Raw genomic sequence first — 21,461 nt, 5'->3', positions numbered from 1 at the left:
ACCGCAACGACGAATGCGGGAATTTGAGTTTACATGACTCACAAAAACAAGTTGCTGTAATTACCAGCATTATTTTTCAACACAACTCATGAAAGTAAATTTTCAAATTTAAAAGTTTGTTTAAATCAGCATTTAATTAAGTGGTGAAGTACTGTGAAGCACTGAGATGCATTTGGAATTGACACAAACATCTCTTTCAAAATGAACAAAAAACTGCTTACATCACAACAAAGTCAGCGTCCCAACTTTTATGGAAATGGGGTTTGTAGTTTTTAGTAGAATTCTTTTCACTAATGATCTCTGGGTGTTAAAACTGTTAGAAAACATTATAAAGTAGTAGGAGTAGTATTAGCTGCCCTACTGATCTTGAAACTTTCTGAGGTGTTGCACAGTGTGGACACTGTATCCCTGCAGGTGTATCATGTGCACACGATTGTTTTTATTTCATCATATTCGGTATCTGTTAAACTCACCATGCAAACAGCTGCAGGTCAACTCTGTTAAACCCACATTACTGAAATGATTCCTGAGAATTACAGATCTGGTTTGACAACACTGACTCATTCACTCGCCCACCAAACAGCAACTTCTTCACACCAAATCAAAAGTGGAGGAGCTCCTCAGCCAATCACCCCCCCCCCCCCCTCCTCCCTGCAACATGATATAACATGGAGGAGGCTCCCATGCAGAATAAACATCCACACATCTCCCTGCAAGCACAGTCCTGCAAACCCCGGTTTGGATTCGACTCTGTGCTCCGAGGCAACTTGATGAAGATTGTTGGGGTTTTAATATGGAGCCTGGCAGCCTTGGCTGACGCAGTAAGAAGAGTTTGTCTTTTTTTGATGAAATGTTGCTTTTACTCTCTCGAGAATTAAGTTTTAAGAGTTTTTTATACTTTTAGGGCTCCTTGTTGGAAAACACACGATCGACCTCTGAAGGTTCAGGTTAGAAACATCACAGTTGTCAAGACATTCAGGTTCTATGAGTTGAGTTGACTCCACACTGAATAATGAAGAGTATAATTTCATTTGTCAGGTGGAATCTGTCTTAATGGAGGCACCTCTGTCCCATCTTTGACTACGGGAAAACACATGTTTTGCCTGTGTGCTGACGGTTTTGAAGGGAAAAGCTGCGAAACGGGTAAGAAGCTGAACGGCAAACCGAACTGCAATCATCTTTTTCACATTTTTAATCACACGATAACTGCGATTGTTTCAGTGAAAGGTCCCGACTGCTATGAGGGTGTTGGATTGTACTATAAAGGCTCAGTGTCTATATCACAGAGTGGACGGACATGTAAAGAGTGGGATTCGGACACCAGGGAGCAGTATCTCTCCTCAGATGTTAAGTCGGGGAGGCACAACTACTGCAGGTGGGTTTTATTCACCTGAATGCAAATATACATTCTGTTGCTTCGTGCTCCAGCATTTTACTTTGACAATGATCAATCATTGTGGGCAACTGGTGCCCAGCTGATTGAGCAAATTGGTCATCAGTCCTGGGAGGTCGATGGTTCGATCCCCAGTTGATCATGTCCACAAGCTGCAGTCTTGTTGTTGTTGAAGATGACGCCGATGTCTATAAGTCTTTCGCTATGGCGATATCCGCTTACAGTTTACACTGATAAAACCTCAACGATTTAAAGGATGACTTCAGTATGTTTAACCGCTGTACTTCTCTCAAACGTGGTCACGGTGAGTCTTTAGCTACTGTGAATTTTGCTATCACTGCCTCTATTGTAGAGATTAAACCGGAGTCACGTGGCCAATTACAAATTTCCATCAAAGTCTAATTACTGTCTGTCTTCCTTGTGCTCGACAGGTTAATAAAATAAATGTGTATTTTGATGCAGTTCTATCTAAACTTATTTTTGCAGGACCTCAGAGCCAACTAAAACACACAATTAACACCTTCACTGCTGCAGGCTGGAGCTATAGTTTGATGGACTGTTTCTCCCACAGAAATCTTCTCTACAGACGGCGCCCATGGTGTTATGTCTGGAAAAACCAGCAGCTGGCCTGGGAGTACTGTGAGATTCCACGGTGTGGCTTTGAGTCACGTAAGTTCATTTTCTCTTCACAGTCTTCCAAGAAAATCTAATCCCGGTTGCATGCTTCAGTTTAAAAAAAACAAAAAACTATGATCCTGTAGTTCCAGCTCCAACTCTGCTTCCAACCAATGAACCACCGCCAGGTGAGCTGATCATCTTATTGAATCATATGAGCGCAGGTGGGCAGAGGTACTGGTTTGGGTTAGAGTATGACTGGGGTCAAGTACAGCATTATGGGAGATTTTAGGGGGATAAGGTCAGCGTGAGTAGGAAGAACAAACATCGGCACAGACTTTAACACCACCTGCTCCTGAGCTTTGAAATTGCACGTTCACGCTTTTTGCTCTTTCATTTTAATCCTCCAGCTGCAGAGGCGACATGTGGCCAGCGCACCAGGATAAAGCAGATGAAGATCGTGGGTGGAACAGTTGCCACTGTGAAATCCCACCCATGGGTCGCTGCCATATTTTGGCACAGCAAGTCCAAGGAGAGGGTTTTCCGCTGCGGGGGAAGTCTGATCTCCGCATGCTGGGTCCTCACAGCTGCCCACTGCTTCCCAGACGGGTAGGGAGTAAGATCACTTATGGTAACAACAGCAGGTGTGAAGGAGGAGCAGAGTGACTGCACTGATGCTTGTGAATTTGGGCTTCAGCTCCCACAGCAAAGAGGACAGTTTCTCTGTCACACTGGGTAAAAACGCTCTGAATGAGACCGACCTGACCGTGGAGCAAACCTTCGGGGTGGAGGAAATCATCATCCATGAGGGCTTTGACATCAATGGGGAGAACTTCAACAATGACATTGGTATGAACCCTTATGGCAACATCATCAAATGCTAACGTTCACAAAGACGTAATTCACTGATTCCCGTCTTGCAGCCCTGCTGAAGCTGAAGGCCAAACGCGGTAAGTGCGCAGAGGAGAGCACGTCGGTGAGAACCGTCTGCCTGCCTTCACCTCAGCAGAGCCTCCAGCCAGGTTTCACATGTGAGATTGCTGGGTACGGGAAAGAGAAGCACGGTGAGGAAATTCCTTAGGATACTGGTGTTTGGTCTTTGCTGTAGATTAAGCTCATCAGGTGATCTCGAAGATTTTCGATGGGCTTAACTTCAGACCTGTTACGTTCTTCCAGGTCAAACTGCCAAAAGAGTCCCATTAGTTCTTGGCCTTATAGTGGTGCTAACAGGAACATCTGTAAAGCACCAAAACATTGGGCTTCATCTTCTTGGAAGTGGGTAGGAAGTTCAATGCACAATTATCTAATTGTTGCTGACCCACGATCTCCATCTAATTCTGTGTTGTGCACAGAGAAAAGTTTTAAAAAAAGGTAAGTAAAAACTTAGAGAGGGGAGCACCTTCGATTCCCAGACCAGCAGAAATAAATCTGGGTGAAAAGCAGTGTTTGCTCCCCTCTCATGAGCACCACTGCGGTGCCCTTGAGCAAGGCCCTTAACCCCGACGACACCAGAGGAGCTGCTCAGTGGTCAGGAATCAGACTGTGGTTGTCCCAGTGTGAATTGATCAGGGTGATCCTGATAAAGAGAACTAATATTTACCTGAAAAAATAAATAAAGGTTAACATCCAAAACAGCAGTGCATTAATATTAACGTTAGAGGTGTTAACACCTCTTCTTCCTCCCCTACAGGTTTGTGGTATAAGTCTCAGTACCTGCGGGAGGCTCGGGTGACCCTCCTCGCTGATGATGTGTGTCGGCACAGAGATTATTATGGAAACATGATCACTGACAACATGTTTTGTGCCGGTCGTCCTGACGGGAGCCAGGATGCATGTGAGGTATTTGTACACGTCTGGGCTTGATCTGGGTTTTGCCTTTGCAGTTTGTTGCCGGCTATATAATGCTGCTCGTCTTTTCCCTCAGGGAGACTCTGGAGGGCCGATGGTGTGCGAGGTCGACAGCAGGCTCTTCCAGGTTGGAGTAATCAGCTGGGGCGAGGGCTGTGGGAAGGCGTTTCGACCCGGCGTTTACACCAGAGTGACCAACTACAAGCGGTGGATAGAAGAAAAGGTCGGTCTGACGTCCATCAGTGTTGGAGCCGTCTTTCCTCACAAATGACCTTTGTTCGGCTGCTGTTTCATTTTCTATGTTTCTAAAAGTCAGTGATTTACTACACATTGCATCAAAAGACCCAAGCTAATAACTAAAGGATCCGATTATCAAATACTGGGTGTATCAAGCCTGATTTATTTTTAAATTTATAAATAATAATTGTCAGATTCGAAACACACGATGGTCAAAACAGACAGTACAGTGGAGGAGGGGCTAGCGCCTCTTAGAGATTATGATGGGAAATGGATGGAAACAATAAAAAATGTGATTAATAAAAATCAGGTGTAATAAATGTATCCATGTTATATTTCCAGTGCCTAGTGTAGATATAATGCAAAATGTAACGCAAATAAATGAACAGTTCAAGTCAGTTAAAACTAAAAAACAAAAATGCAGTTATGGGCCTTTAATCTATTTTGTTGCATTATTGTTTACACTGCACCTCTATCTATATACTGTATGTCGATATATTTTTTGTTGTTTGTTCAGGTGTATTGTGGTGTTTAGTACCAGCTATGTGTATTTTGTATTACATAAAATATTGATATAAAAATATGATAAATTCTGATATGGGTCTAATTTTTACATTTTGTAAATAATATTTTGGATCTAATAGTGGAGTTATTTACCACTGCAATTCCACAATGTACTGTATAGATACTTACATCTATACATTTTATACTAAATACTTTAAAACACAGATTTTTCACTTTTTCTTAATATGCTACTTAGTAGACTTTTTATTTTCTGACAATTACATCATTTCTCCAACCCACTGTTGTCACAGTGAGTATTTTCCATTACTTTGTACATGTACATTTTTTAATGTGGGTTTTAAACTACTTAGTTGGAGTTAGTGGCTTCGAGTTGCGGTGATTCTGAAAATAATCTTAGTTTTTAAACACCTGAATCCGTACGGACTTCTCTAACCTTCCGTGTCAAACAAATCCATCAAACGTACCGTTTTACCTGTCTGCTTCTGGAACATTGGCCAGTGGGAACGTCACGACAAAAGTGAGCGACCGGAAATGACGTCGCTCTGCACTAGCGCCTCCGGCGTAACGGTTTTCGGTTTCGACAAGCACGAGCAGCGTGTAGCAGCAATCTCCACTTCACTGGTCAGGACTCTCCTGGTTAATAGGTTTGTGCCCTCTGGGGGTCTGGAGGAATTATCAACTCCCCTCGCCGCAGAAGTTAATTGGGATATTTTTTTTTGTTTCCGTCAATGCGCTTAGTAAAACTAATTAGCGTATAATTGACATTCAAATTGAAGCACCGGATTTTTTTTCCTCCAACGCTTCATAATTGCTGCATGATTACATCAGTCGTTGTCGGGTCCAGCGAGTCTGTAACCAAAGCCGTTTTACTGGCCATGTGCTTAGGTGGCGTTTCCCTCTGGCCATTCAAATCTCACTCACTGAATCCAGCCATTTAGATTTATGGTAAAGACTGGAATTTATTTAATCAGTTTTTGTCCACAATGTCAAAGCAATAGAGCGCCAGAGTCCTAAAACCTAGAAATGGGTTAGCGTTCATTACTTCGTCCAAGTCAATGGGTTTTTAAATGACATTTCCACATTTTATTCTCCAACATAAAAGTCCTCAGTAAACACAGCACTCACACTAAAATTTTTATTCCATTCCCATGGAATACGATGTTGGAATACAAATCCGAGCAGGGTTTTTTTGTTATTTTTTGTTTGGGAAGTTCACTACTAATACTACAAACATTTTTGGCCATGTTTTTTCTGATGTCACTGAACCTTCTATAACCAGCTCCTGAAACCGCGTCCGAGCAACAACCACCACACACACAGTACTTGTGTGTGTGGTGGTTACTGCTGGAGTTACTTGCCTAATTGAGTATTAGTACCCACCTGGACTAGTTTCTGTCTCACTGAAGGACGTGGTGACCCGAACAAAAATATTTCATTTCTCTGGTTTGGATACAAGCTGTACAAGTATTTCTACTACAGTTTGTCATTATATTCTATCACGTGTGTACTGTCGAATAATACTTCTACTCTTCACCTTCTACCTTAATGAAATGTGCTCTGTGCTCTATCATTACACTTATTTTTATGCTTCTCTTTTACCTTATATAATTTCTGTCATTTTTATTTAATGTCATGTGCTTTATGGTATATTTTAGTGCACTGGTGTCAGGCAGAATGAAATGTGCGATGACAAAAAAAAAGTTTATTCACTTCACCAAACTGGATTTCCCCCCGTAGGGCAGCTCTGCTCTGCTCTAGTTCAATTGTTTCCACTGTGAAGTGGTTTATAGCGTCGTAGCTTCAATACAGACGAGTCGTGTCTGCACTGATTGCATTTGTTCGTGATGAGAAGCAACATGAAACATTTCTTACTTTTACAGTCAGAAAACATGGACCAAAACCACATTTTGCAGCACACATTTCTCTGTTAAATTGTGATTTCAAATATAAATAAAACTAAAGAAACACCCTTGACATTATTTATTCAATCCTAAATGAGATAAAAAGACAGATCAGGTTATAAGAACGAGAGGTCTGACTGGTTTAAAATGTGCACACTCAGCACAAGCTGACACAAGGACGCAGCCCAGTGGTCAAACGTATGTGGTGCAAGTACATCAGGACTTGCTGAGCTGTGGACGTGCTGGTCTGGACGTTTGGGCAAAGTTTCTTCCCGTTTCCATTGTTCATACTAAAGCCAAACCATCTGTCTCCTGTACCAACCCACGTGTGTAAGATCGGCCTCAAATTCCCTGCACGTAAAGAAAGAGAGAGGCCGTGTGTGCAGAATAATGGATTATGTCCTGGGATTGAGTTCGACTGTTAGTCTGAAAGAAACAAAGTCAGCATCAACATTTCACCATCTGTGCAGCATCAGTCTGATCCAGAACACTGCTCATAAAAAACACTGACAACAGAACCGAAGCGCTCTTTCAGGTACGTCTCCAGTGAGTCCAGTGGCATCCGTCTCACGTCGTATCCGCGGAACTGTTTCTTAGCCGTCTTGCAGACAGGAACGATCTCCTCGGTGCTGTTGGGGTCGTTGCGTCCGACAGCTGCGTATGTGGGAAACGTGTCCCTCAGTTCTTCAGGGAGACTGGCGTTGTAGTTCGGGCAGCAGTAGGCTGACCACATATACTCCGGCACAGCCACGCGATGATTCTTGAGCCAGCGCTCGCCACTCAGGTACGGGAGGATGCCGGTCACTAAGTAAGCCTCCCCCAGACAGTAGGCCGTTAAGGTTTTGTTCACAGTCTGCTCCAGGACTTCCCAGGGCCCTTCATTAGAGCCGGCCTTCTGAGGGACCGTGTTAGTGAGGGTGAAGGTGGCGGAGCGGTCCTCTCGGCTCTGATGGTGAAGACTGGGGTTCAAATGGCCACGAGAGAAGGTGGAATTGATGTAGTCCAGCTGCACCGCCTGGCTGTCCACCACGTTCTGGTCCACAGGGCCTGGAGGGAAGGGGATCATGTTGCCATCAGCTCCGGGGTAGGCCAACTGTTTGGGGGTCGAAAAGGGTTAGTTAGTTTAGTTTTGCAGGTTTCCTTTCATGCACCTTTGTGGAGAATTAGTTCAACTAGTTTTCCATGAGAGAACTGCAACTACTGGAATCAGGTGGAAAGTGCTAAGAAGAGAAGCAAAATGATTAGAAACTGTAAAACAAAAATGACAAAAAATAATTGAAAAATTGTTGGGGTTTTTTTTAGCAGACACAACATTACCTTAAAACAAGTGTCCCAGAGTCACAATATGGCCATAAAAAGTTGGAAAGCAGACACAAAAGAAACAGAAACATTATGACTGTGCCACTTTTAAATCTCCAAATGTCCTGTGGACACCTGGCAGACCACAGACAGACAGAACAGTTCTCACTTCCTCAGGCTGCAGGTTACTGACAGTGTTGACATGTGTCCTGCACTGAGCCTTTCAGACCCACCTCTTCCGGCTGCACCTCCATCCTACCGTGTTTCAATGTCCTCACCTGGGGCTCAAACTTCCACGACGCTGAGGGTCTCTTCCCCGCAGGGGTCCCGTACACATACGCCGACAACCACGGAGAACGACGCGCTCGACTGTACAAGGTGGCGAAGCGGTATTGGTTGTTGTACCGCTGGCAGATCGGCGTCCCTGTCAAACCTTTGGGAGGCCAGGACCTGTGGAAGAACTGCAGACATGGAGCGAAGTTCCCAACATCGGCCCCACACAGGCACCAGCCTGAAGCCAAGACCAGGACGAACGCAGAGCAGAGACGTGACATTGGACAGTTTGGAGGTGTCGTGTCCTCACGCTGTGGATTCTTTCACAGCTGTCCTCTGTCTCATTAGCACACAAAGCAAACCGGGAACAGAAACTTGTTTCATTGTTTCGTTACAGGAAGCGTCTCCTCTGAACCCGTTTAGCGAACTTCCTTTCTTCTTCTTCTTTTAATTTTACTTCTTTTACTTCTTCTTCTCGATGTTTTACGGTGGTTGGCAAACAATAAAATGGTGCAATGCCGTCAATAACTGGAATGAAGTGTCGATCAGGATTCTAACATTTACAATTTTTAATCAACAAATACATAAATTCAATTTAAATTCTTTCAAATCTAAGAAATTGAGAAAGATGTGTATACCACTCATTTGCTGAAGCTGTTAAATAGTAATTGAGGTTTATTTTCCTGAGGTCCTTTCCTTCTTTCTGTTTCATGATCCTGACAGTGTATCATCACATGTTCATGTTTGTGAACTTGGCTAGAGATTAATGTAATGTAGTCGTAATATTAGTTTGAATAAGTTCTGCTGTGCGTGAACTTTCTTCAAAAACACACATTCCAGTCTGTCATTCTACTTCCAGGGTTTTGTTCTGTTTTTTCCGTCCAGCTCTGCAGTTCAGCAGCAGAAAGCGGACTCTGTCCTGAGCGCTCAACAAGCTGTGACTGTGTGGAAAATAAATGCTGGACTTAGTTTGCAGATAAACAAACTTAATCATAAATCCATGTAGGTATTTGCAAATATCTCTCCATCACACAGTGGTCGTGTCTGCAGGTCCGTTTCCTCAAAACACAGGGTCTTTATTTGAACTCTGGGATTAAAAGACAGTGCTCTTTGTCTCCTCAGACCTCTATGAGCAAAGAACAGTACAAGCCTTCACATTCACACGCAGGTCCCCTCATCTCCAGTGTTTCACCTCATAGGTTTGGGGTTTTTTGGTGCCTCACAAGCAGCAGTTTTGAGCAGCGACCAGCAGACACAGTGTGAGACTTTTGGTGAAGACGTGACTCGTTCAGAGGCAGATATTCGCCCCAGGAGCAGAGGGAGAGCACATTACAGCTGGAAACACGGTAAATATCCAACTTATTATCACCCAGTGTCCAGAAACCCTCTGTGTCTGTGGATGGATTACCAAGCCCACGGGCCTGCGGGTAAGAGAGACCCTTTAACAACTCTCTGATTAATATAAAGAAAGAAAATGACAATATTTCCTTTTTTAAATAGCAGGATTCAAGAACCTTTACTGTCTTTCCATACTATGCACAGTGTGGACTGAAATGTTTCTCTGGTTCCACTGTTAACATAAGGCACAAATACAAAGATACAGAAGCATGAAACATCAGGCTTGTATTACTTAAAGCACGATGATGGAAAAGATAAGCGTGCAACACACTTCAAATAGAAGCACAATGTGCCGCAGCATCTTAACAGTGTGGAAAAGAAGCAGTTTTAAAGTTTCCCAGCTTCGAGTCGGACTCTGAGGCACTGAGCTTAATGGAAGAAAACCTAACTTAATGTCCTAATGAAGTCCATTGCAGGACTAATACAGTAAATCTGTGGTAACGATATTTTTGTCGAGCATCTCAGTACTTTACTGCTCAGTAGTTCCCAAAACATCTGATAGCTGCTGCTCTTATTATTAGTTAAAGTATTTGATAAAATTTACTTTTGCACATTTTAAGGCATGTACATGATACATGAAATGTTTTTTTTTTTGTCGCAGGAGACTAGGAATCAGTCCACCCAGGGCGTCAAGTACTAACACTGTGTCAAAGCCCAGGTGCTCACAGAGATACGTCACATGACACGCAAGGTTTGACCTACTCTGATTGGTTAGGATAAATATCTATTAAATGAGCCTGTGTCACAGTTAGGAAACACAATTTTACCCCAAAATACATGGAAAAAGTTACATACTGTAGCTTTAAGGAAAGTATTAGTAGTGGTCCTCTTAGCTGTAGCACAGTAGTTTTTATTAGCCACGTACTTTAGCACTTTAGTCCTGAGTTTGTGGTCCATCTGCGGATCCAGTTCCAGTTTCCACAAGGCTACTTTCTTCAGTTTTCCAACATTTCTTGAGCGTGCAGGACACAGCCGGACACAGCCGGACACAGCCGGACACAGCAGGACACAGCCGGACACAGCAGGACACAGCCGGACACAGCCGGACACAGCAGGACACAGCAGGACACAGCTGGACACAGCAGGACACAGCAGGACAGACTATTGTCAAATGCAGATTTATGTGCACAAACTTGAGTATTCCTGCGTGTACAGCAGAGGGGGTGTGTACGAGAGGAGGGGCTTGGTAGGAGAACATTTTGCCCCCTGCCCCTCTCTGCAAAACACATACATGCAAAGTCCTTTTGTTGTGCCCACTGGCTTCCCCCACCTCCTCCTCCTCCTCCTCCTCCTTATGTAACACAGTAATCGGTTTGGAGTTTAGCTTCTTTTCCCTGCAGTCTCTGTGCTTCACTTGTCCAAAAAGGGCTCAAAGTACATTTCTCCACTGTTGCAAGGATTTAAGGTAGGTCCCACACTTACCACTTTTCTAAAACACATGAACCAACTCAGCTTGCAAAGGAAAAAGACTTTTTGCTGATGCTAACTGGAGCAGGGCACTAGAATAACTTCAGTTAAAGTTTGACATTCTTACAAGTGTCTGATGTGCAGCGAGAAGTGTGAGCTGTTAGATTTGATTATATTCTAACTATTTTCATTAATAGTAGTAATGACAATGTATTTACTTCCCTTATTTTGCATTATATTATTGTAGACAGAGTGGAACACACACACACATTTGTAATACTTGTGTATGTTAGATTCTCTTAAAGGTTTTAAAAAAGATTTCAGTTTTAGGCTTCTCCACAGTAAACATACAGAACCTGAACTGGCCATGTGAGGACATCTTTCACCTGTTGTTATGTGATGCAGGACCGTTTTTGGCTTCTTAGTCCCACTGAATGCCTGGAACAGAAACTGATTCATAGATTAGAGACCATAGCAACAGCAGATGTTATAGTCAGCACATGCATTTACTGGACTTTGATCTGTTGTTGCAACATTTTTAAACCTTTATCTATTCAGGGTAGATTTACTGAGAGGCGTCCTCTCTTTTTCAGGAAAAAGAGACACAATCACACAGTTACACACTCACATCTGGAAGCTGCCCTGTACAAGCATAGTCAGACCACCACAGTGGTGTTGATGAGGGAGCACACAGCCGCTTCATTTTCAATGGTCCAACCCAGATTTTTATCCAGTTCACTGAGTGCTTTTAAAAAGCACTCAGTGAACTGGATAAAAAAAAAGCAAAGATAAAAGTGCTTTTATCCAAAGCACTTTACAATTTAGCTTCTTATTCACCTATTCACACACACACTCACACTCTGAGCAGTGGCTGCCATGCAAGATGTTCACCTGACCTAACGGGAGCAACTTGGGATTTAGTGACCTGCCCAAGGACATTTGAACAAATAGCCAGCAGCTGCTGGCTGGTAAGGCAGGACTTACCCATTGCTGTTGTTTTAAAGTGGTTTGTTCTCTAATACTCAGTAAGACTGCGGCTGAATTTACTTTATCAATCTTTTAGTTGAACCGGTAATGTTACCTAACATTACAGACAGACACAGTGCTACTGAGTGCAAGTGCTGCTTTCTGGTGCAACAGATCAAGCAGGTAACTCATATTTGGGCAGTGGAGGATATTATTTTTCTAATAAAGAGGATAGAGTGATTCTTACCTTCATCTTGTATGTTTTGTGCCTTTCTCCAAAGTGAATCCATGGGCAACATCCCAGGATTTCCTCTTCTGCTTCTGCTGTTGAGCGCATCACTCCTGATAACCCCTGGTGTTCAGGGTGGAAAGATCCTGGTGTTCCCAGTGGATGGCAGCCACTGGGTCAACATGAACCTGCTGATCCAGAGTCTACACGCCAGGGGCCACGAGGTCACCGTGGTCCGCACAGCCACCAGTTGGTACATTAAAGAAAACGCACCACATTACCATTCTATCACTGTCACCCTGCCAGAGGCCATCATCTTAGAGGAGCAAGACTTCTTTGTAACCTTCCTGGTTAAGATGCTAGCGATCCAGAGAGAGGGGGCAACTCTAATTGGCTTTGTAAAGTTCTACTGGGAAATTCTTGGTACTCTGTCGAAAATTCATGAACAGGCCAGTCGGTTGGGGGTAGAAATATTTGAGAACAAAACTCTGATGCAGAGTATTCGTGATACACAATTTGATGTGGTTCTTCTGGACCCGGGGTTGCCTGTAGGAGTTGTGGTGGCCCATGAACTTAAGCTGCCAACCATTTTTAACGTGAGATGGATCACAAGTGGGGAGGGGCATTTTGTGGTTGCTCCATCTCCAACATCCTATGTTCCAATGTCTGGACATGCTGTGTCTGATAAGATGACCTTTGTGCAAAGAGTTAAGAACCTGTTGCACTATGTCCTCAACACATGCATCGACAGGTTTATAGTCAGCTCTCATTACGACAGACTGGTGAACAGGTACTTTGGTCCAGATGTGAACTTCTATCACCTCCTACAAGGGGCTGACATCTGGCTCATGAGGGTGGACTTTGTTTTTGAATTCCCCAGGCCCACCATGCCGAACATTGTCTACATCGGGGGTTTTCAGTGTAAGCCTTCTGAGCCTTTATCATCAGAGCTGGAGGAGTTTGTCCAAAGTTCAGGAGAGCATGGATTCATCCTGATGTCTCTAGGCACACTGGTCAAAGGACTCCCTCTCGACATCACTTCGGAAATTGCTGCTGCTTTTGCCCAGATTCCTCAAAAGGTCATATGGAGACATGTCGGAGAGCACCCCAACAATCTGGGTAACAACACCATGCTAGTTAAATGGATGCCCCAGAATGATCTCTTGGGTCACCCGAAGATCAAAGCCTTTGTGGCTCATGGTGGTACAAACGGGGTCTACGAGTCCATGTACCACGGAGTACCAATAATCGGCATACCTCTTCTGTTTGACCAGTTTGAGAACATTCTGAGATTGGAAGCCCGAGGAGCAGCAAAGATGGTGGATGTGACCAAACTCAACCAACAAAATTTCCTGGAAACATTACAAGACATTATTCACAACCCTTCTTACAGAAATAACATGAAGCGTCTGTCTGATCTCCACCGGGATAAGCCGATGCATCCTCTAGACACAGCAGTTTACTGGACTGAGTTTGTTATTAGAAACAAAGGAGCGTCGCATTTGCGCACAGACTCATATAAGATGCGCTGGTACGCTTATTATTCTGTGGATGTTATATGCTTTTTGTTAGCCGTCCTATTGCTGGTGATGGGCGTTGTAGTGGCATCAATACAATTCCTCTGCTTTCGACTGTGCAGGAGGAGAAAACCCAAACAGGAGTAGTTAATATTGTAAAGAAATGAATCCCGTTGACAAGTATGGTCAAGACCTAATGCATCTTAACTTACTTTACCACAGACTCCCATTCTTGTCTAATACATCATGGCTCATCATGACCACGAACACACAATGTAGTTTATTTTGACTCAGCCACACGTTCACTGTTCCGTTGCTCAAACTACCAGCTGGAACAAAAAATGTGCATTAATCCACCACTGAAAATAGTCCCCAACAAACACAATTAGCTTGTGTTTGAGTAACACTTGCAGGAAACAGAATATTACTGGTCCTTTAAAAAAATTTAACTATATAAAAAATGTTGAAACTACATTTTTGATAATAGGAAGAAATGTGATTCCAATCAGAATATATTTAATATTTTAAATGGTCTCTGGTGTCTCATTTAGTTCAGAAGCTTTGATTTGTTATACTTGAACTATTAGTTTTTTATGTTTGCACTTCTAATTATGATATGCACATATAAAATGGACAAAGTTGTAGAATACAAACATCTTCCTCATTTTGTTTATACGATCAGCATGTCCAAATAATTGTTGCGCTTCGATGTTGTGTATTGACACAAAGAAAGCAAAGTTTACAGTATTTGTTCAAATTTGTACTTAATGAAAATAAAAAAAGCAAGAAAAGACAAATTGTTCCACATATTCTTTATTTCCTAAATTTAATCAGTAAAATTTTACTCTCCAGATGGAATGTTGTTTTATTTTGAAAGGAACGACGCACAATGTAGCTGTAATACTTTCACATTTGAATATACGGCCATTTATTTACAAGATGAAAAAAACATTCTAAACGTTCTTTTCACAGATCCATCTATAAGATATCTTACAGGACCCATCCATCCAAGACTTGAGTGGGTTTTCACTCGTATCGATGTGTCCACAGTCTTCTCCCAGAGGGTCATCTAGCTTCCAGTTGTCAGGCTCAGTCCCAGTTTCTGCTCTGCTTAGCCAGAACCTGGAGGAAGAGTTTCAGTGTAACTCAAGCAAGGTGCAGTCTGTTCGTTTTGGTGCAGACATCCCTCATGTATTGTGTTTGACATTTCATTTAAACTGTGCACAAACTCAATACCCCAGTAAAAGTGCATGTATTCCCCTGAAGGTTCTCCCCTACAACAACTCCTTGTTTTTTTTATTAAGTGGATGTAGTAATTTTCAAAAAGACCTTCAATGTGTACCTTTGTTTTTGGACCATGTCCAGGATATGTATGCTTCATTAAAGTGACAGTTTACGAGCTGAAACCTGGGTTTGAGCTGACAGCAGGCGCCCGATTGTGCTGTTGTGTGTTTAATTACAGTATTTAGGTTTGGACAACAACTGGCGTTGATGCGGCTCCCACTGTGATGTCACAGCGGGGAGATAGCCTACCCTGGCCCAAACACTAACTTCCTGAAGACCTTTGAAAGCAAACAGTCCTGAACAATGTTTATTTCTGTTGCTCAGCTGAAGGAGTACAACACAGTACAGTGTTTCCTCATGTTTGTATTGGCTGGGAGTTAAAAGGATTGATGATACCAGCTCTCAATTCTCGTAGTTTATATGTCCTTACTGGTAGCAAATAAACCAGCAGTGTCTGCCTTGGGAAATTAGAGCTGAATAAACTTAGCTGCTGTTTGAACATTAGGTCAAATTACAACCGCACATCAGCATCAAGTATTTTCACAGGTGCTTTGACTTACTGCACATCTGAAGGGATTTTGCTGCCATCCACCCAACGCCAGTCACCTTCTTCCTCTGCATCAGTCAAGCCGATCCACAGCCTGGCTGTGCTCTGCTCCACAGTTTGGCAGGCTTCAGAAATGAACTTCTAAAAAGCAAGGGAACAGTAGATTTGGTTAATATTTATCTGTAGACTGATCTCCTTTGTAAACTGTTGGTCTCATCCGTCCGTCCTTTGCCTGTTCTTGTTCACTGTTGATGATGAGCAGGTCGCCCCCTTGTGTCCGGCACCAGGATCTGCTGGAGCTCCAGCTCAGCATGCGAGAGGAGAAGTAGTAGCACTTCGTCTGGAACAGTTTCCAGTTGTCATCGCATTTCTTGCGAATCCGCTCTACAGGAGATTAAAAAGTGGAGGAAAGTTATTACAAAAACCACACTGCAGAATTTCAACCTCACACTTATCTCTGTAAGTGTCTTGGAAACAGTGAAGGTGCGACAAATATTTCATTAAAGCACAAAATGTAGATCAATCCAAGAATAATCCCCAGAAAATGTACTACTTGCTCCTGTTTGAGCATAAACTGTATGTATGCACCTTTAGTCTTCTGACTGACCACAGGGCAGTAAAGGTCCAAAGAAACATAGGCCTCATTCATTGACTGCACATCTGCCACCATCTGCTCCATCTCCTCTTTACTGCTTCTCTCCTGCTCTTCTGTTTCCTCCCTCTCTTTCTGTGGCATCACGCTCAGGTTCTGTTTCTATTCTTGAAGTTCCATCACTCTCTCACTCAGACTTTGAATTTCCTCTTGAAATCGGTCCCTGACCTCCTCGAGTTCCTGGTTCATCTGTTTCAGCCGAAGCAGCTCGACCCTCAGGAGGCCATCAGCTATAAAATCTGTCTCATTAACACAGTGTGTGTTGTTTGTCTCAGGGCTGCAGCAAACAATTGTTTTTGATTGATTAATCAAGTAATAAGATAAGAAATGATCTTGCTTTATTGGCAATAAGACAAATTATTGCTTAAATTGTCTCTTAAATTGCACACAATAATATTATCTAACCAAACTAAACCCATTGAGTGCATTTTAATTACTTTCCACACTGATGGGTGATTAATCTTTTTTTTAGTAGATTATATTTGCAATAATATATTTTTTTCTAAATAACTTGCTGCCTCATATTAAACTTCTTCTTCAGTGTCAGTAAGTAAGATTACATTACATTTCAAAGTCCCAGAATAAAACGATGACCGCAACAAACATTCGCCAAAGGAAATTGTAGCTTTAAATAAAAAGGTAGTCTCTTTCAGATACACTTTTAGTCTGCACCACGTAACAGTGAAACATTTTGGAGAAGTACGTGGTGGAATTACTTCTTCAATTACACACATTCAAATCTTAATAAGAATTCATGAAGAGAACATCTGACATTCATACTGTCTCCTGCACTGCAGCTGTGTGGATAAACTTTGGTTCCAGCACATAACTTTCCCTGAATCTCCTCATGTTGCATTTCTGGTGACTTGTACTCACACAGGACAGAAAGCGCTGCACAGGACACCAGCAGCACCAAATAGAGAGCGGAGAGCACAACCACTGGACAGAGGCGGTGGTTGGTCACTTCTCTGCTGGAGCTGAGGCAACACGAAGCTAAAACGGCAGACTGATGGTTATGATCACTAGTATCTGTAGTAGTATTCATGCACTGACATTATGCAGGTGTAGGTCTCTGCTATTGATGCCTTCATGATGCTGTTACTCACACTGATCCAGCCCCTGTTTGGCTGAAGTCACCGGTGCTGAGCCTGGTGTTGGGTTATTAACCCAGGCGAGCCACTGATGGCCGAGCATTTTACCTGTAAACAGGATGAGCGGAGTTGATTAGGGACCCACAGAGCGACCATTAAACAAAGTCCAACTAAATACTCACAGAGTGGAAAAACAAGCGTCCATTGTGTTGGAGCTGTTGTGACGAAACACGAAGGTTTAACTGGTCAGAGCTCAACACACAGATGCCCTACTTTTTATAAATCAGCCCACACATCCTCACACACACACACACACACACACATACACACACAATGGTTTTTTTGTGTCCACACATCAAACGTTTAAAGTAACATTTTGAATACCTGTGAACTCCCACAGGCTGAGTGTGGTTTTCCTGTTATGTCTTGTGAAAATGCCTGCAGGGGCCTAATACACGTGCAAGATGTGTGTACAAGTGTGTACAATCTTGTACTTCTGCCAACTACATTTAAACAGGAAATATTGTCCTTTTATATTAAACATACACTCACTGGCCACTTCATTAGGTACATCTGTACAATCTAACGCAATCAATAATCCATTTACAAGGGTATAATTTCTCAGTTGTACAAGTAGACATTGTATAAGGATGCAACATTGTAAACATAGCAAAGCTGCTGTATTGGATTAGATTGTACAGATGTACCTAATAAAGTGGCCAGTGAGTGTATATTCTGATAAAATATGACAAATTGTGTTTGATTAAACCAACAGTGTCGACAGTAGCGGTAAAGTAATGGTGTGTACATGGTAATGTATTAGTATTGTAGTGTAACCTACTATTTACATGGATGGATTATGAGACAATGGGTTCCCAGGCACAGAGAGGTGATCCCCCCACCACCATCACCACCATCACCACCCCACCCCTTAATTTCATTTTGTGTCGTGTTTTGGTCATTTTCTATATTTGATCATTTTGTTTTTAGTATGTGTTTGTGTTTAGTTTTTATGGGGTCTTTTTTTATGGGTTTTTTAGTAATGTTTTGTCTCTTTTTGTTCATTTTTTAAAAAGTGGTCATTTTGCATCTGGTTTTAGTCATTTTCTGTTTCTCTGAGATCTTCTTGTGTTTTGTTGTTGTCATTTTATCTCTAGTTTATTTCTTTTTTTACGTTGTAGCCATTTGGTCACAGAATGACTAAAAACTAACTTTTCCTGATGGTACTTTGTGCACATTTTTATAATAATACTTATGCACTTTAAAGAAAAAATATTAATGCAGGACTTTTGCCCCCTATCCGTCCCCCCAAACCCCAGCAGTCTGTGATATGAGGGCACCTCATTTGTGTTATTTTCATCTGGTATAGTTTTGCATGATGTATTTTTACATATACTGGAACACTGATGCAAGAAGAAGAAGACTCAGCTCATTTACTTAAGACAAAGTAACAATACCACAGGTTGTAAATACTGTGTTCAAAATAAATGTCCTACATTCAAAATGTTATTTATTATAAGTAAAGTACAAAAGTGAAAGTACTGTACATATAGAAAAGCTTTGTCACATCAGTGAATATGATTTTATTGGACTATAATTATTGATGCATTAACGTGTTTATCACTAATGTTGCAGCTGGTAACGATGGAGCTGATTTTAAAGACCTTATACACTGTTTTCACAAGCCAGAGCAAAAAAACTTCCCTCCCCCTCTTGATTCACAGCATAGATACATAATGCTAAAATCTATTTAAAAGAACATTTTCATAAATCAGAACTTACCTCAGACAACGGGACTTTATCCTGTAGAAAAAACTCTCTAAACTCGAAGATCACAGTTCAGCAGAAGATTCACTAGGATTTATTACCAGTCTTTGGGAATCTACTGCTCCTTTATAGTCCTCTCACCCCCTGGTGATTTATTTCAAAGATACTGCAGTGGCCAGTTAAACCTTATCTGTCCTGAAACAATAGTCACTGAGGGGACAACGGTATGTTAAACACAACACTGTCCTTCTTAGTAAATGTTTGACTCTAACTGCAGAATTAAAGAAAGTAGAAATTCCTTCACCCCATCCCTGCCACACTGCAGTCCCTTTAAACCTTAAGTCAACCAGTAGAGGGCAGTATGTCTTATGGCACTATGCAGTGTCCCACTAGTGTGTGGCTGTGTGTCTAAGTACTTAAAAGTACCACAGTGTAGAAACCACTGGTGAAAAGCAGCAAAGTACATTTACTCAAGTACAGTTTTGCACTACCTGTAGCTTATTCAATTTTTATTTGACTTTTACTTTACTCCCCTACATGTATGACGGTAACAGATGCAGATTTCCAAAACAAAATAGAAGGAAAGAATAGATGGTGCTGTTTTATTAGGGACTAAGCAGCAGTGCACATGTTCTTTTAGCTCAGTGTTGGGTTGCGCTGGGTGTAATTCTGCAGCTGTTAGATATGGAAATAATTTCAGTCACTGTATTTCCTCTGTGATCATACTGCTTCTTACATATACTGTAGTATTGACATGTGACATGTCAGTAATGTGACATGTCCACATGGGCACCTGACTGTCAACCTATCATTTAATGACACAGCATGCAGTGATGTTTTAGACTATAAACTTCTAAAATGAAGAAAAAGATGCCACTAACATTTGGCAACCGCTTGTGTTTCAACATTTCCCCAGCCACATTTAACATCTGGTGGAAAGCCACATGCCCTGAGATACACATCCAAAGACTGGTTTACACATGTGAGTGCAAAGCACTTCTAGCAGCAGCAGTCTGCACATCAGAGGTGTCAGGATAAGACTAAAACAATGTTCGTACTCCACCACAGGGGAATCGCCCCTGGGAAACTGCAGAGACCTGCCCTACACAAACATGTGGCTACTGATATGCACGTGAAAGGAAATGTAGACCACTGTTGTTTTACCAGCCTCCATCTCCTGCTTGCATAACAGCAACTATTGTAGGTTAAACCCAAACTGAACCACCATATTCATTCATGCACTGCACTGACTTTGTGCACTGTGTGTTCGATGACCTCTGACCTCTGCTGCTGCACCAGTACAAAATCACACAGATAATTACATTACAACAGGCTTTTGGAATGAAACATTCTCTTGAGGGTCGACTGTGCACGGCACAGTTTCGTGTTGGTGCGCCCCGGATAAACAAAAGTGTAAAAACATGTTTAGGTGGTCAGAAACATGAAAGTTCAACTGGTGTGTGGCATTGGGTGGTGTAGGTGTGAAGACGGAAGCAGTGGGTTTGCTCCAAGTTGACCTGGCTTGTAACCTGTAACCTGTATCAGCGCATGCAGTGAAAGAGAGTTTGTGTTAATGATGGTCCCTTCTTCTTATCTTCAGCTTTCTTTATGGCCCAGCGAGAACCGACAGCATCACAGGGCTTTTAGCAGTCAATTGTTAGTGTTGTCAGGACTCTTTAGTCTCTAATTTCGACGGCTTTCTGATTCTAATCTTGAATCCTCAAACAGACCAGGACAAACTCATATTTGACCAAAAAAAGTCCACACTAAGGTTTGAAAGTTGGCCGTCACAAATAGCACACACAGTGGTGCAAGGAAGCATGACACATTTAAAGAAACACATTTTTAGAAATGTCCCTCTATGGTTCCCCAGTCACTGATGTTACACAGCATGGGTTTTATCTGATTTAGAGACTCCCACATGTACACGTTGGCTGCATGTACAACCATCAATAGACGCTTTTACTCTAACTTTCATACTCATCCAGATACTGTGCAGCTAGTAACAGCCTTTCAGTACATCCTACTGTCTATTATACTGTAAAATCAACACTATACAAACATATTCCAGACTTTGTTTATTGAAGATTAGAATTCATGACATAAGCACAGTGAGATGATTTTAGCCATTCAGCTTGTGCACTGTATATGCAGTATTTTGCAGCTTGAAAATAACTTGTCTTGTCAATAACTTGACTACACACAGCCCTAACCATGACCAATCCAACGCTACCGGGATGAACTTGAGCAATGTCTGCGGCTGATAAGTCCAGTGATGTCATGATCCAGACAGTGTGGAGGTTGTTTCAGCAACAGATGGATTTTGGCCATGACATGTGTCGATAATCTGCAGTCATCTTTGGCTCAAAAAGTGACTGACTGAAAAGGACTTAGCCCTAAATATGAAATATGGGCATTTTATGTGGTTTATGTGTCCAGTAATTTTCTCATTCATTAAAGTGACTACTGTTGCTATGCTGTAAATTGTAGATAAAATACAAATACAAGAGCC

The 21,461-nt window shown here is 42.2% G+C and overlaps 2 protein-coding genes, 1 long non-coding RNA gene and 1 pseudogene across 6 annotated transcripts; 2 read left to right on the top strand and 2 right to left on the bottom strand.

Annotated features, from left to right (window-relative positions):
• The first annotated feature begins 669 nt into the window (after positions 1-669).
• plaub (plasminogen activator, urokinase b) lies at positions 670-4,659 on the top strand. Of its 2 annotated transcripts, XM_067489172.1 has the most exons (11): positions 670-821; positions 905-947; positions 1,039-1,143; positions 1,222-1,375; positions 1,965-2,062; positions 2,155-2,196; positions 2,419-2,617; positions 2,706-2,857; positions 2,932-3,072; positions 3,699-3,847; positions 3,933-4,659. In XM_067489172.1, exons 1-11 carry the CDS (start codon positions 684-686, stop codon positions 4,125-4,127), a joined length of 1,416 nt encoding a protein of 471 aa, XP_067345273.1. In that variant the 5' UTR covers positions 670-683; the 3' UTR covers positions 4,128-4,659. The 2 variants fall into 2 exon arrangements, with proteins under 2 accessions (XP_067345273.1, XP_067345274.1); XM_067489173.1 differs by lacking the exon at positions 2,155-2,196.
• Positions 4,660-6,583: 1,924 nt separating this feature from the next.
• Positions 6,584-10,414, bottom strand: LOC137105995 (endonuclease domain-containing 1 protein-like). 3 transcript variants are annotated; one of them, XM_067488942.1, is made up of 2 exons: positions 10,285-10,414; positions 6,584-7,612 (listed from the first exon to the last, which is right to left on the bottom strand). In XM_067488942.1, exons 1-2 carry the CDS (start codon positions 10,384-10,386, stop codon positions 6,992-6,994), a joined length of 723 nt encoding a protein of 240 aa, XP_067345043.1. In that variant the 5' UTR covers positions 10,387-10,414; the 3' UTR covers positions 6,584-6,991. The 3 variants fall into 3 exon arrangements, with proteins under 3 accessions (XP_067345043.1, XP_067345041.1, XP_067345042.1); XM_067488940.1 differs by lacking the exon at positions 10,285-10,414 and adding an exon at positions 8,052-8,372; XM_067488941.1 differs by lacking the exon at positions 10,285-10,414 and adding an exon at positions 8,097-8,372.
• A 329-nt stretch (positions 10,415-10,743) lies between these two features.
• Positions 10,744-14,474, top strand: LOC137105993 (UDP-glucuronosyltransferase 1A5 pseudogene; annotated as a pseudogene).
• A 116-nt stretch (positions 14,475-14,590) lies between these two features.
• Positions 14,591-16,946, bottom strand: LOC137105997 (uncharacterized). Its single transcript, XR_010911882.1, has 3 exons — positions 16,028-16,946; positions 15,453-15,823; positions 14,591-14,730 (listed from the first exon to the last, which is right to left on the bottom strand). It is a non-coding gene; the product is annotated as an uncharacterized lncRNA (long non-coding RNA).
• Positions 16,947-21,461: the final 4,515 nt, after the last annotated feature.

This window comes from Channa argus, chromosome 20, assembly GCF_033026475.1.
Source record: "Channa argus isolate prfri chromosome 20, Channa argus male v1.0, whole genome shotgun sequence".
Lineage (NCBI taxonomy): Eukaryota > Metazoa > Chordata > Actinopteri > Anabantiformes > Channidae > Channa > Channa argus.
The sequence above is the reverse complement of the archived record's forward strand: the minus strand, read 5'-3'. Positions and strand labels throughout refer to the sequence as shown.

Coding starts and splice junctions, on each gene's coding strand:
- plaub (XM_067489172.1), top strand. CDS start 684: ATGCAGAATAAACATCCACACATCTCCCTGCAAGCACAGTCCTGCAAA. Junction 2,197..2,418: donor AACCAATGAACCACCGCCAG/GTGAGCTGATCA, acceptor TTAATCCTCCAG/CTGCAGAGGCGACATGTGGC. Junction 3,848..3,932: donor GGAGCCAGGATGCATGTGAG/GTATTTGTACAC, acceptor CTTTTCCCTCAG/GGAGACTCTGGAGGGCCGAT.
- LOC137105995 (XM_067488940.1), bottom strand. CDS start 8,372: ATGTCACGTCTCTGCTCTGCGTTCGTCCTGGTCTTGGCTTCAGGCTGG. Junction 7,613..8,051: donor TGGAGGTGCAGCCGGAAGAG/GTGGGTCTGAAA, acceptor ACCCCCAAACAG/TTGGCCTACCCCGGAGCTGA.